The 13978-nt window shown below is 40.7% G+C and overlaps 1 protein-coding gene across 2 annotated transcripts in view; it reads left to right on the forward strand.

Moving 5' to 3' along the window:
- LOC129033974 (collagen alpha-4(VI) chain-like) overlaps positions 1-13613 on the forward strand; it is a 105574-nt gene extending 91961 nt beyond the window's left edge. For both annotated transcript variants that reach the window (XM_054483242.2, XM_054483241.2), the window contains exons 34-38: positions 798-888; positions 3649-4332; positions 6102-6198; positions 6845-7074; positions 12944-13613. In XM_054483242.2, coding sequence (XP_054339217.1) covers positions 798-888; positions 3649-4332; positions 6102-6198; positions 6845-7074; positions 12944-13116 — 1275 coding nt within the window. In that variant the 3' untranslated portion in view covers positions 13117-13613. The remainder of the gene's footprint in view (positions 1-797; positions 889-3648; positions 4333-6101; positions 6199-6844; positions 7075-12943) is intronic.
- Positions 13614-13978: the final 365 nt, after the last annotated feature.

The raw sequence follows: 13978 nt of genomic DNA on the forward strand, positions 1-13978 counted from the left end.
TCCCATTGGCTAGACCCCAGTCAGTAGGCACCACCTAACTGCAAGAGGGCCTGGGAAATGTAGTCCAGCTGTGCCCTAGGAAGAAGAAGGAAGGGGTTTGCTGATCATCTAACTAGTTGACCCATGGACCTTGTTGGATTTATTGTTAATATTTTGCTTTTAAGCATTGTTATTAGTTGTTAAATTAATCAAAATTGAAAAGGCTAAGTAAAGGAGATAAATTAAATAAAGGAGATAAATTTATATCTCTATAAAGCTTTCCCTGATCCCTCTTCACTTTTATATTCTGGTTGTGATATGTCTAGCTCTGACCACCAGGAATACTCTAGAGGGGATTCCCACATGGTGTCTACTGTTTCCATTCTAATGGTATTTGACATTTATGACTGCCCATTTGAAGAGTCTGCCATTCAGGTCAATAGCTCCCACCACACTGCATCCCGTGAACAATTAATAAAGATTTATGAAGTTTAAAAATGATTTAACATTGTCTCCTTACTCCCATTCCAATGCATGATGTTGGATGAGTTTTACACATATTGGGAGCCTGAAGACCCACAATACACATAGCCACACCAATGACAGTCCAACCTCCAGGTTAGAACTAGGGAACTAAATAGCAATAAATAACTGGAATGTATAATGCTGAGTTATTTGTACATATATTTATATAATTATATATCCTTTAAAAATCATATTCATGTTTTTCTCATCTGAATGAGAAAACACATGAAAAAGATGGCCTGAAATTACTCCAGCTAATCATAAACTTGAGTGTGTGTGTGTGTTTGGATTAGATGGATGGAACCAACAGATTTTACTTGTTCATCTGGGAGACAGAGCGCCAGCAGGATGTGGAGCACATGGCCCGCTGCATTCTCTGCTACGGTAAGCCAGGACAGCCTTTAGAAGAGGATGAATTCACTGGTGGCCACAGGCTAGTTCTGCTCGGCAGATGTGTATTTACTTGGCATGTGCAGGGTTTTAAAATCTAGAGAATTTCCTGTGAAGTCTGGATTTCTGGTTTTTCTTAGGAAGTCAGACTTATCATGAGAGTCACAGACACTGCATTCCCATGAGAAACAGTCAGCACAGCTGAGTTGGGCCTCACCCTTCTTAATGGGGTGAGGAGTCTCATAGTCCTCATCCCTCCCTATCTTACTCCTGGCATACTCTGCTCATTTATCTGTCCTGCTAGCTGCTGGGTTGGCTGGGCTTGTGGTTCCTGCCTTAGTGCACCTTAGTGTGATGGGCAGGCCACTGAACTAAGAATTAAGAGTGATGGGTTCTAGGCCTAGAACCACTATTGACCAGCAGTGGGATACTGGCCAGTCATCCAGTTTGTCTTGGTTCCCAAACCCCGTTGTTATATCCCACACCAACCTGTGCTGGAGAGAAGTTTCTGCTGAAACGCATGCATGCCCACATGTGAAGAGCTCCTGTCCATACCCATTTTACCTAGCACCAGAGTGGGTAAACTTGAAGGGATGTCATGATTTTCTCTGCTTGATCCACACTAAGCCTAGTACTACCACAAGATACTCAGCTATGACAACTTGGTCAAGTGTAGTAACTGCCATTTGTGAGTATGTCACAGGTGATGAACTGCTTTCACATCCATCATCTAATCTGACGTATTGCTTTTTCGGGCCTCAGTTCCCTCTCCTCTAGAAACCTAAACCTAGCTAGTGTTCATCGAGGTTTTACTATGCATCAGGCATTGTTTTGAACACTTACATATATATGAACTCAGTTTTTCTTTTAAACTTCATAAGCAACCTCAAAAAGAAGTACTATTATTATCATCATGATTACCTCCATGTGTCAAATGAGGAAACTGAGGTTCTGGTAGACTAAGTAATTTACCCAAGGTCACATGCTGAGTAAGGAATAGACCTGGACTGAACCAGGCAGCCAGGTTGCTGAACTCTTGACTATTACCCCTGTGCTTTGCTAATGACTGAATTAGGAGTTTTTAACCTTTCTTGGTATCATAGATCCCTTCTGCATCTGGTTAAACCTATGCTCTCCTTAGAATAATGTTTTTCAATGCAGAAAATAAAAACAGGATTACAAAGGAAAATGATTACATTGAAATTATCAAAATACTTAAAAATTTTGATATAGTAATATATATTTTTAAAAGTTTTATTTTTAATTGACAAATAATAATTATATAAATTTATGGGGCACAGTGATGTTTCAATGCATGTATACATTGTTGAATGATCAAATCAGGCCAATTAACATAACAATTGCTTCAAATACTTATCATTTGTGTATGGTGAATATGTTTAAAATCCACTTTTTAAAGCTATTTTGAAATATACAATACATTATTATTGACTATAACACCATGCTGTGCAACAGACCGCCAGAACCTATCCTTCTGTCTAACTTAAACTTTGTACCCTTTGACCAATGTACCTCTTTTCCCCATTCACCTCCCTGCCGCCCTCCCTACGCTCTATTTCTATGAGTTTGAACTTTTTATATTCCACATACAAGTGAGATCATGCAATATTTGTCTTCCTGTACCCCGCTTATTTCACTGAGCATAATGTCCTCTAGGTTCATCCACATCACAAATGACAGAATTTCCTGCTTTTTTAAAAAGGCTGAATAGTATTCTGTTGTGTATACCACATTCTTAACCCATTTGTCATGTGCTTCTTTATTAGCATTTTAAACGATAAGATCTAGCAGGTCTAATAACTATTATTTCAAAGTATTAGTGAGTGCAAATAATATTGAGCCATTTGCAACCAGTGATAAGGAAATCAGTGATTTCTATTGGTGTCGGAATCACTAGTATTATAGTTGTTTGTTGTCTTTATGCACAGTGAAAAGAAATGTTAAATTTCATTTCAATAGAGGTAGTGAAAATAAAGATGTAACTTTTTCCCATCCTCATTCACAGACACTTTGGGAGACTGTGGTTCCCAGGTTAAGAACACCTGCCCCCACCAGTTCTAAATGAAAGATTTTGCCCCAGCAGTGGGTCCCTAACACCGTTGTTCATCAGAATACCTGTGTACATTTCAGTGATAGATTCTGAGCTCCCTCCCAACACTACCAAACCAGAATCTTGGCGTGGCTAGAGCCTGGGAATCAACAGTAAAAAAAAGAAAAAAAAAATTCTACATGCCATTTTGATGCTGAACCAGCTCTAGAGCTCTAAGACTACACTATTAGCTTTTCATTTAAAATTGGCAATGTTTGATCTTTTTTTCTTAACCTTAAAAAAAAGGCAGTTTCATATGGTCGTTAAGGTCACTTCCAGCTCTAGCAATCAATGTTTTTTTACGTGGTTTCCCACTAGTGTTGATTTATCTATTGTTAGATTATAATCTATTATTAGATTATAATTATTTTTTGGAGGAGGAAATAGAGGTGATGTCTGTGAACACAGAGACTGGGAAGCCATATGGCCTAGTGGTTGAAAACATTAAGTGTGCAATCGATCTCAATTCTTCTTATGAGAAATGAGCTCATTTACAGTGCCCATTGACTTGCCACGTCACCACAATGCCTGGAAGATAGTGCTCAGAGACAGCTGTCCTTATTGAGGGTCTGGAACTGTGTTTTGCATGGAAAAGAAGGGGATGCGTGATTTAACTCCAGCCTCTCCCTGCACTTCCTTCCTAGACAAATGCAGACCAGACCCAGGATGCCCGGCTGGCGCGCCGGGGCCCCAGGAGGTGGACGTGGACTTGGTGTTTGTGGTGGACAGCTCCTATGGAGTGGATGCCGACGTGTACCGCGGGTCTTTGAGTCTAGTGGACGCTGCGCTAGAAGACCTGGAGGTGGCTGAGCAGCCGAGCGCGTCCCACCGTGGGGCGCGTGTGGCCCTGGTGACGCACACGACACCCAACTTCTGGCCGGGTGTGGGTCGCCTCCCTGTGCGCGAGGGCTTCCACTTGACCACCTATGGCAACCGGACGCAGATGCAGAGACATGTGCGCGAGGCTTCAGCCCGCCCCTTACAGGGAACCCCCGCCCTGGGCCACGCCCTGGAGTGGACGCTGGAGAATGTGCTCCTGGCAGCCCCTCGGCCGCGGAAGGCACAAGTCCTCTTCGCCATCGTGGCCAGCGAGACAAGTAGCTGGGACAGGGAGAAATTATGGACTCTGTCCCTGGAGGCCAAATGCAAGGGCATCACCCTCTTTGTGCTGGCCTTGGGTCCGGGTGTGGGGACCCATGAGCTAGCCGAGCTAGCCGAGCTGGTCAGTGCTCCCTCTGAGCAGCATCTACTGCGCCTACAAGGGGTCTCGGAGCCAGAGGTTAACTACGCTCGGGGATTCACTCGGGCCTTCCTGAACCTCCTAAAAAGTGAGCAGTCCCCGGGAACTGGGGCACCTTGGGTGGAGTGGGGAGAGGAATTTACGGAGCCTGGCATTTGGGCATGCAGGTGCCTGTTGCAGATTCACTATTGCCTAATGTTTGTAGCCCAGCATCCCTGGGAAACGCCAGGGAGCACCCCATTTCCTGAAAACTCTGCACTATTACTGCCCTGACATTGTGTCAAGCCTAGTGATGGTTTTTTGTCCTGAACTTCTCATTTGGTGGCTGGGAGCCTCAGACTTCCACGTAACTTTTCAATTTTCTCGTTTGTCAAAATGAGAATTGCAGTCTTTTCTCTAATTGTGAAGCCATATGTTCAGGGAGGGGCTTTGAAAGCACTAATATTGTACACATATAAGGCATAGTTACTGCTATTACTATTTATTACTACAGTTTCCAATAGTATTTGACAGTGCTTCTCAAATTTTTACATGCACATGAATCTCCTGGGGATCTTGTTAAAATGTAGATTGTGATTTTGTAGGTCTGCATTGGAGACAAGAGTCTGCATTTCTTACGAGATTGAGAATGATACCAATGATCCTAGTTTATTTGATGTTTATTTTAAAGTAGAGGTTGACATGGCAGTGTGGAGTCAGGGGTTTTCAGGGACTCACTAGGAAGTAAGGGAGACAGGACAAAAGTCTAGGGTCTTCCATTTCAGGTTGGATTGATGAAGCCAACAGTGAAGATTAAGGGGCAAGGGCTGTGCCAGTGGGTCCTAGCCAGAATTCTTTCCCATCCCCCTGCTCGAGCATCCTTAACTCCAATTAGAACTAGTGGAATTGTTATTGTTTTTTCTCTTATAACTAGATGAATTGAATTCGTGAGCAGCCAAATCTGTATCCCTAGCATGATAATGGAGATTTAGAATTGCGATGGCAAGGGTATTATCCTGGTCACATTGTTAGCAGTTTGTCTTGGGTTTCATCCTCCAGTGCATAATTCAACTTATGTGCAGGGTGCTTTGCTGTAACATGTGGAGCCTCCTTGCCCTCCTTGCTTGGAGACATTAGTTTCTCAGTTTATAGGTGGTTGTGGTAGCCCATTGGGAGCCTTGAGGGACATCTGTGCCTTCATCACTATAAGAATAAAAGGAGTTTGATGGACATCTTAGAAGTACTAACACAGCATTTGTACCTCTCCAATTTGAGAGGTACAAAGATCAGTGAATTGGTTCTAGTCCTAGCTCTGCCATTAGTGAGCTATGTGATCATAGAAAAGTTCATGAATGTCTCTGAACCTTAGATTTCTTATATATGTAGGTAATAGAAGGCTGATGGCTTAGAGATTCTTTGAAGGAGAAGCAGCCTGAAGGAATCACTTTTCTAATCTGTTTTAATTTAATTTTACTTTATTTTTTATATTGTATTATGTTAGATTGTATTTTGTATTTTGTTTTTCTCTTAGGTTGGATTTTACTTTGCATTATTTACATAATAGGATACATTTTATGTTTTTATTTTGTTTTATTTGCTTTTATATTATATTTATTTTATGCTTTATGTGAATATATTTTATGTCTTTTTGATTTTATGTCTTCCAGGATTAAAAACATTAATGTTTTATTTGCTTTTATTTTTATATTGTTATGTTTTATTCCATTTTGTTTCATTTGTTTTATTTTATATTTTACACTTTGTTTTACTTGATTTTATGTTTTGAATTTGATGTCTTCATGAATAATATTTTCTTTTATTTTATTTTAGAATTTTATATTATTTTATATTTGACTTGATTTTTTATTTTACTTTTAGGTGGGACAAACCAGTACCCACCTCCAGAGCTCACTGAAGAATGTGGGGGCCTACACCGTGGGGACACTGTGCTGCAATTAGTCACACCTGTCAACAGGTGGGTTGAGGACAGGGTTGAGATTGGTTCATACCTCTGCCCCAAGGCGGAAGAGACTTTCTCCCTAAAGAAAGGTCATATGCAATGCTAGTCCTCAACTTGACCTAAACCACTGGTCCTGGGATGCTCCTGGGCTTGACAGTTCTGATATGGATTGTCTTTCTTTTCTTTTCTTCAGACAGGGTTTTGCTCTATTGCCCGGGCTGGAGTGCAATGGCATAACCTCGGCTCACTGCAGCCTTCACTTCCCAGGATCAAGCAATCCTCCTGCCTTAGCCTCTCACATTGCTGGGACTACAGGCCCATGCCAACACACCCTGCTGGTTTTGTACTTTTTGTAGGGATAGTTTCACCATGTTGTCAAGGCTGGTCTTGGCATTCTACCAATTTCTACCAATTTCCATTCTACCATATCGCCCCAAGCTTGAATTCCATATCCCAGAGGTAAAATTGATAATGCTAAACATACATTCTGATTTTTCACACATGTCTGCAAAGCTAAGAAAATAGTTAATGCAATAACACAGTCATTAGGAAATGCCCAAACATAAGGCTTACAAATCACAGCAATAACAGTAACAACAGTTGAGCCTCTCAGTTCTTGAGATTCTTTTCATGCAGTTTGACATGGATTGTTTCTATACAGGTTGCCCAGGCACCAGTTTGGTATGTCTGGCTTGGCTGATGATTTGGAAGCACTTGAAGCAACAGGCGTTTTTCTAGAAGAGAAGAGAAAAGACATCACAACATCTATAACTCAGCAAGAAGCACTTGAAAATTATGAAAATAACAAATATGACATTGAAGAAAATGAACAAGAAACACCAGCAAAACAAAAAGGAACTAGAAAAGAAATAAATGCAGACACTACCTTTGGTAAAAACCAAACTACTTCTTGGTCCTTAAGTTGGATTCACTTTTTTCATTTTTAACTTTTTCTTAAAAAAAATCCTGTGCACTGTGCTAGCATGCAATTTTTTTTTTAATTCACTTTGCTTACAAATCCACAGGTTCATGTATGCAGCTAAAGAAAATAGTTTAAAAAGAAAGACAGACAAAGGCTAACTTTCACCTGGCTGTCAAACTGGAGCTGGATGAAAGTTATTTCAGGGCATATTATGAAGGCACACTCTATGAAGTGTCTGCACTACCTTTGCAGAGAAGCAATGAGTTATTGCAGAAGTGATAAAGATACTCCTGACCTTGAAATGTACCTACCTGGAGAGAGGCTCTACATTTTGGATACATCTAAAATAACTGTAGCATCAATTTTGGATTACAGCATGCAGTAATGCAAATGCCAAGTTCCTTTTTTTTTTTTGAGACAGAGTCTCACTGTCACCCAGGCCGGAGTGCAGTGGCATGATCTCGGCTCATTGCAACCTCCGCCTCCTGGGTTCAAGTGATTCTCCTGCCTCAGCCTCCTGAGTAGCTGGGATTACAAAAGCCCGCCACCAAGCCTGGCTAATTTTTATATTTTTAGTAGAGACATGGTTTCACCATGTTGGCCAGGCTGGTCTCGAACTCCTCGCCTCAGGTGACTCTCTTGCCTCGGCCTCCAAAGTTCTGGGATTACTGGCATGAGCCACTGTACTCTCCGCTAAGTTACTTTTTATATGTGATCAACAAATTAAGCAGAACACTAAACACATGAGAAAGAGATACAGGAAAACTTCTCTGTGAAATTCTGGAAAGTGATTCAAGATAGCTGAAAGAGTTTCTAGTGAGTGGTGTGGTTAGTCCTGGTTACATTAAAGGAGAGATCATTTATCTGAGGTTTTGAATGTGCCTAGATGATTCTCCATCTGGGGCTACTGGCTGGGTGGCCATGGGAGTTATTCACTCTCTCGGTGACTCAGTTTTCTGCTCTGTAAAGTGGGGATTATATGAGTCCCTACCTCATAGGTTTGAGAATACAACTTGATAATTCATGTGTTTGCCACATAGTATATACATCCACACAAGTTAGTTGTTAAGATGCTGATGATACATGCTACCTTTTAGATTTCAAAGCAAACACATGTCCAAAATAAATAACAGAATCAGACAGACATAGGAATACCACATCCTTAGGCTAGAATATTAAACATAGAAGAACTTACCTTGTTGGTTCTTATGTTTTCAGTATAGAATATCCTCAGGTAATCTTACTAAGGTAGTGATTTTCAGTCTTGATTGTACATTAGAGTCACCTGGGGATCTTTAAAGATTGCCCTCAGCCCAAATCAGTCAGAATCTCTGGGTGTGGGACTTACCCAGTGATTCCACTGAACAACCAAGAGTGAGAACTACTGCTTTAAGGCCTTCTTTCTCATAAAATCAAGGTGGAAAGGATGGGGGAGAGTTTCCTAGTCAACTAATCCAATCCCATTCACAGACAAAAACTGAGGTTTAAAGGTCCCTGATAGTTCTCAGCTGCTCTGTTGTTTTGTGGCTCTGGCTGGCCAGTTTCCTTTCTGTTTTCATTCCAAGGCCATTCAAAACCCTTACCACCTCCTCCCCCATGCCTCTTCCTCTAGCAGATATGCCTCCCTCTTTTTTTATTCTTTTCAAAAGAAATAAAGGTGACCGAGCGCAACCTCCTGTAACTTTCTGTATTTCTGCAAGCCTCTCTTCCTGCCCTCCAGCTGGAGAAAAGAACTGGCCCTTCTCTTATTCTGAATTGTCAAGAAAGACCAAAGGGCTCTTCCAGACCTTGTTGACTTGTGCTTCTTGGGATCTGGCCACTGTTGGCCACTACCTTCCTCTTTAAACCCTCTCCTCTCACAGCTTTGGAGACAACATTCTCCTCTTGTTCTTCTATTCTGGCCAGTCTGTCTTTGTGGGCTCCTTTTCCCAGACCCACCTTCACAGAGGGATTCAGGTTTTATGGAATTTGTACAATTTGGGGGCCCTCTTTAAGAAAAAGATTTTAAAAATTGTTAAAATTAAGTGAAAAGTGAATATTCATTTAGAAGAGCCTTATGCAAATGATTTGCTCTGAAGCCTAGCGTTTATTAATGTCATGATGAATCTGCTACACCCTTCCTCACGATTCTTTCTTCAGTCCTCCAAACACTCTGCACCCACCACACTACTTAGGCATGCTTTTTTTTTCCCTCACAACATCAACTATCCCCTCTGTGCTGGTGACTCTCAAATCCGTATCTTCCACTTTAACTCTCTCCTGTGCTACAGCCTAGTGTATTCAATTACCCTCCAGATCGTTCCACTGGACTTGCCTGCAGTCACATCAAACCAACTTAGTTCAACAAACCCAACTCATTGTCTTTCCCATTCAAATTTCCTTCTCTTCCTTTACCAACTATCTTTATTGGTATGAACTACCACTGGCCCAGGAATGGAAAACTCAGTATTGTTTTTTAAAAATTAATTAATTAGATTTAGGAGTGCAAGTACATGTGGATATATTGCACATTGGTGAAGTCTGGCCTATTAGAGTACTCATTACCCAAATAGTGTACATTGTACCCAAAAGATAGTATCTCATCCTACACGCCCCTGCCCCTGCCCTGGCCCTCCCACCATTTGGAGTCTCCAGTGTCTTATTCCACTGTGTATGTCCACATATACCAATTGTTTAGCTCCTACATACCAGTGAGAACATGCAGTTTTTGACTTTCTATTTCTGTATCATTTCACTTAGGATAATATCCTCCAGTTCTATCCATGTTGCTGCAAAAGACATGATTTCTTTCTTTTTTATGGATGAGTAGTATTCCATGGTATATATACCACTTTTTAATCCAATAATTCATTGATAAGCATTTAGGTTGATTCCATGACTTTGCTATTGTGAGTAGTGCGCCTATGAGCATACGGGTGTAGGTATCTTTTTGATATAATAATTTCTTCTCCTTTGGGCAGATACTCAGAAGTGGAGATGCTGGATTGAAGAGTAGTTCTATTTTTAGTTCCCTGAGAACTCTTCATACTGTTTTCCATAGCGATTGTACTAATTTACATTCCCACCAGTAGCGTTCCCTTTCTCCACGTTCTCACCAACATCTGTTGTTTTTTGACTTTTTAATAATAGTCATTCTGACTACTCTAAATGCTATCTCCTTGTGGTTTTAATTTGCATTTCTCTGATGATTATTGATGTTGAGTATTTTTTCACATTTGTTGGCTGCTTGGATGTCTTCTTTCAAAAAAATGCCTGATTGCCCAATATTGTTCTAGTTGACCTCTTCTCCCTTGCCTCCTGCTGTCTAACTGGTCTGCTTTCTTCCAATTTGTCCTCCTTCCAGTTCCATTCTAAACAGCTGATTGACATTTCTAAAACACAAATATGGTTGTGTCTCTTCTCCTCTTCTATGGTTCCTCATTGTTTAGAAGATAATGTTCAGGTGCCTATGGAAGGCACACGGGCCTTTACAATTAGACCCCTGCTTTGGTCCTCTGCGGCTTTACTGGCTGCCACTTCCCTGCATATGCCTTTCATGGCCTTTATGCCCTGCGATTTATTCCAGATCTCTGTACCATTGCTTACCCTCACCTGACTGTCTATATTTCCTCCACAGTGTCCACGTGGGCTATATCTACTCATCTTTTACTACTCAGCTCAAGTTTTGCTTCTCCTTAGAGTTTTTTTTCTATGCCCCCAGGTAGTTTTAAATTTTCACAGCCTCCTTGGTTCTCCTGAATCTTAAGACAAATTCTGCCATAGTGCCTGCTACCTTTCATTGCGCCTACCTGTGAAGAATTAAATGAGTTATCTCTCTTCGCAGGTGCCAGGCTGATCTTGGTACATTTTCAATTTCAGTATTATATCCAGAGCACACAGACCAATTTTTTGGTTTTCTCCTCCAAGTAGGGCTATAAGACATATATGCCAGGGAATAGAATAAGCTGGAGCAAAATTATAATTTCATTGTAGCTGCTGTTCATACCTGCCAACTCTTTTCTCTTTCTTCACCTTTACCTTTCTTTACTCCTGGATTCCATGAACGACTGTGAGTAAAATTGTTACTGCCACCGCATAGTTCTTCCAAGAAGGCAAAGGTTAATATTCATGGTAAAAAATAAAGCCAAATATAAGACTGGGGGCTAGCAATAATTGCTTGGGTAAAAATTTGTTGGCCCTCAATGCCTTAACATACTGGTAAAAGAAAAATTAAGACTAGTGGTATTCTGAGTGTTAAGCTACAAAGATAATTTAGAGATAATTAGCGTAAAGCGTGAAGGACTCTTTCACCTAGAGCTGTACTGACCAATATAATAACTGCTAGCCACATTGGCTATTTACATTTAAATGTAAATAATTCAAAATTAAATAACATTAAAATTTCAGTTCCTTGATTGCACTAGCCACATTTCAAATGCTCAACAGCCACATGGGAGTGGTGTCTACTGTATTGGACAGCACAGATTTTCCATTATATCAAACATGTCATCGTTATAGAAAGTGCTACTCTAGAAGTCTAATTTAGGAAGAGCAGTCCCTGTTTGATTGTCTTTCCGACCCAAAGCAAGGGTGGAGGTTCTAAAGATGACAGAGTGTCCCTAGGAAAAGTGATGGATATATTTGAATGAATTCTTGGTTTGTCAGTTCAGAATCAGTTGTAATGGCAGAGGTTGGTGCCGGCTGATAACTAACCCCTGAGTCTATTTGTTGGCTCTAGAGAGTACAGCAAAGAGCTCACCATTGGAGTGTTTTTCTGTTGACAGCAACAGGTTTTTGAATAAGTATTTCTCTTACTTCTCCTGGGCCTGTACTGCTTGTTATCTTATATCCTCCAGAGTAGGGGTCATGCAGTGAGCAAATTCAAATATGACTACTCAAAGCATAGAACTATTTCCATGATCAATTTCTTACCATACTAAGAGCATACCTCATCCCTATGGGTACAGTACATCTGGTCACCTCTCCTAGGAAACTAGTCTGTGCTGATTATACTGTTGGGAGGTTAGCAGATAGTTTCACAGAAACGAAGCATGAATTTTAAGGCTTGTGTTTTTGAAGATAGTATCCTCTTTATTTAAGGGTACATGGAAGCCCTAGGAGGAACTATGGGGAGGATGGCAGCATTCTGTGCTTCAGGGCCAACCTGGGTCAGAAATACTTCTATGTGATACAAAGGATACCCAAGGAAATCTGTTCTCCCTAGAACTTGAGGTGGGGAGGGTTATATACCTGGGAAAATCATTGCCTCATGTAAAATTCAGGGAGTCTCAGATCTTGCTTTGTTGTAATGTGTTGATTTCCAATGCTGTTTTTAATTGTTCAGGAACATCATGTTTTTCCTTTAATAGATGTCTTAATTTCTCAGGCAAGAGTCAGGGTACTATAAATAATAAATAAGCTAGATTTGCTTAGGTCATTAGAAGACTGGAGACAAGCAATTGGGATGGTTTGCAAAAGGAGGGAAAGCAGTATAATGCACAAGTGAGGAGTGCTCAGTATCAGAAAGATTTATTAATATTCATTCATTTATTCACTCATCTATACATTATCTGTTGTATGTCTTCCAGGTACTGTGCAAAGTCATAGCTATAACTATGTTGCACGTTTCACATATGTTATATGACACTTTATAACATACTTGTGATATAGAAGTTTTTTAAACTATTGCTTTTATAGCTGAGGAAATTGAGGCTCTGAGGGGTTAAATTACTTGCTTAAGGTCACAGAACTAGTTGGTGGTGAGGCTGAGATTCATTCCCAGGTCTGTGACTCCAAACCATTGCTCTTTTTCTGTCATGCTCATGCAGGAAATTCAGCTCTGTGTTTATTTTGTTGCAGGTCCTTGTTCCATGGATCCAATGGAAGGCGAGTGTCAGGATTACACCCTGAAGTGGTATTACAACAAGGAGGAACGGGTTTGCCAGCAGTTCTGGTATGGCAGCTGTGGGGGCAATGCCAACCGGTTTGAAACCAAGGAAGAATGTGAGGCTCAGTGTGTCCCAATACAGTAACAGTAGAGGCAGAGCCCTGTTACTGTTAAAGGCAGAGCTTTTAATGCTGATGAAATGGAGATTACCATGGCTGAGGCAGGACGTCACAGCTCAGAAGTGACATAGCCCATTCCAACTCCTTGGACATCAGATTCCTAAACGCCTGAATGTTTTCCCGCCAACAAGGACTTGGGCCAGATGATTTGTGACTTGAGGACTGAATTCTAATAGTTAAAAAAGTAACTGAAAGATATTTAAATGAATTAGAACTGAATGAAAAAGAAACTTGACTTATATTATTTTAAAATTTGGGGGTGCTATGTAGCAAAATAAAAATCAGTGTAAGCAGTGAGAAAAACCTAATTCAGAAATGAATCGAAACTTGGTTTGTTTTTTTACCACCAGAGAATAGGGAAATATTAGTCAAAGACAGGGCATGGAAAAAGGGACATCTAATGTGAATGAACTTCATCCTTACTACTTAATGTAGATAAATAAAGGCATTCTTTTTTAAATCATTTGGCATGAGACTGTGTGATTCTTGCTCACTGCAATCTGTGCTATACTTTGTGACACTGTGGTTGATGAAGAGACAGCAGTGATTTTTCCATGAGACCAACCCTTTGGCACCCATTATAGTGATCTCTGTCCTTCAAAACATGGTGACTCAACAATCAAGGCTGACATTATTAATGAAAAGTGAAATGAAAGGTTTACATTCACCATGGATGAAACATTTCGCAGCAAAGATATTAAGGAAAATTGTGTTTTTTGTGAGATTTTCCTCTGCCTCATGGCTTGATTCTCTGGGCCTCTAACCATGGGCCCAGCTTCCAGACAGAATTGGGAACTGTGTGGAGGAGATCTGTGGGGCACTGAGGAT

Source organism: Pongo pygmaeus, chromosome 2 (assembly GCF_028885625.2).
Source record: "Pongo pygmaeus isolate AG05252 chromosome 2, NHGRI_mPonPyg2-v2.0_pri, whole genome shotgun sequence".
Classification (NCBI taxonomy): Eukaryota; Metazoa; Chordata; class Mammalia; order Primates; family Hominidae; genus Pongo; species Pongo pygmaeus.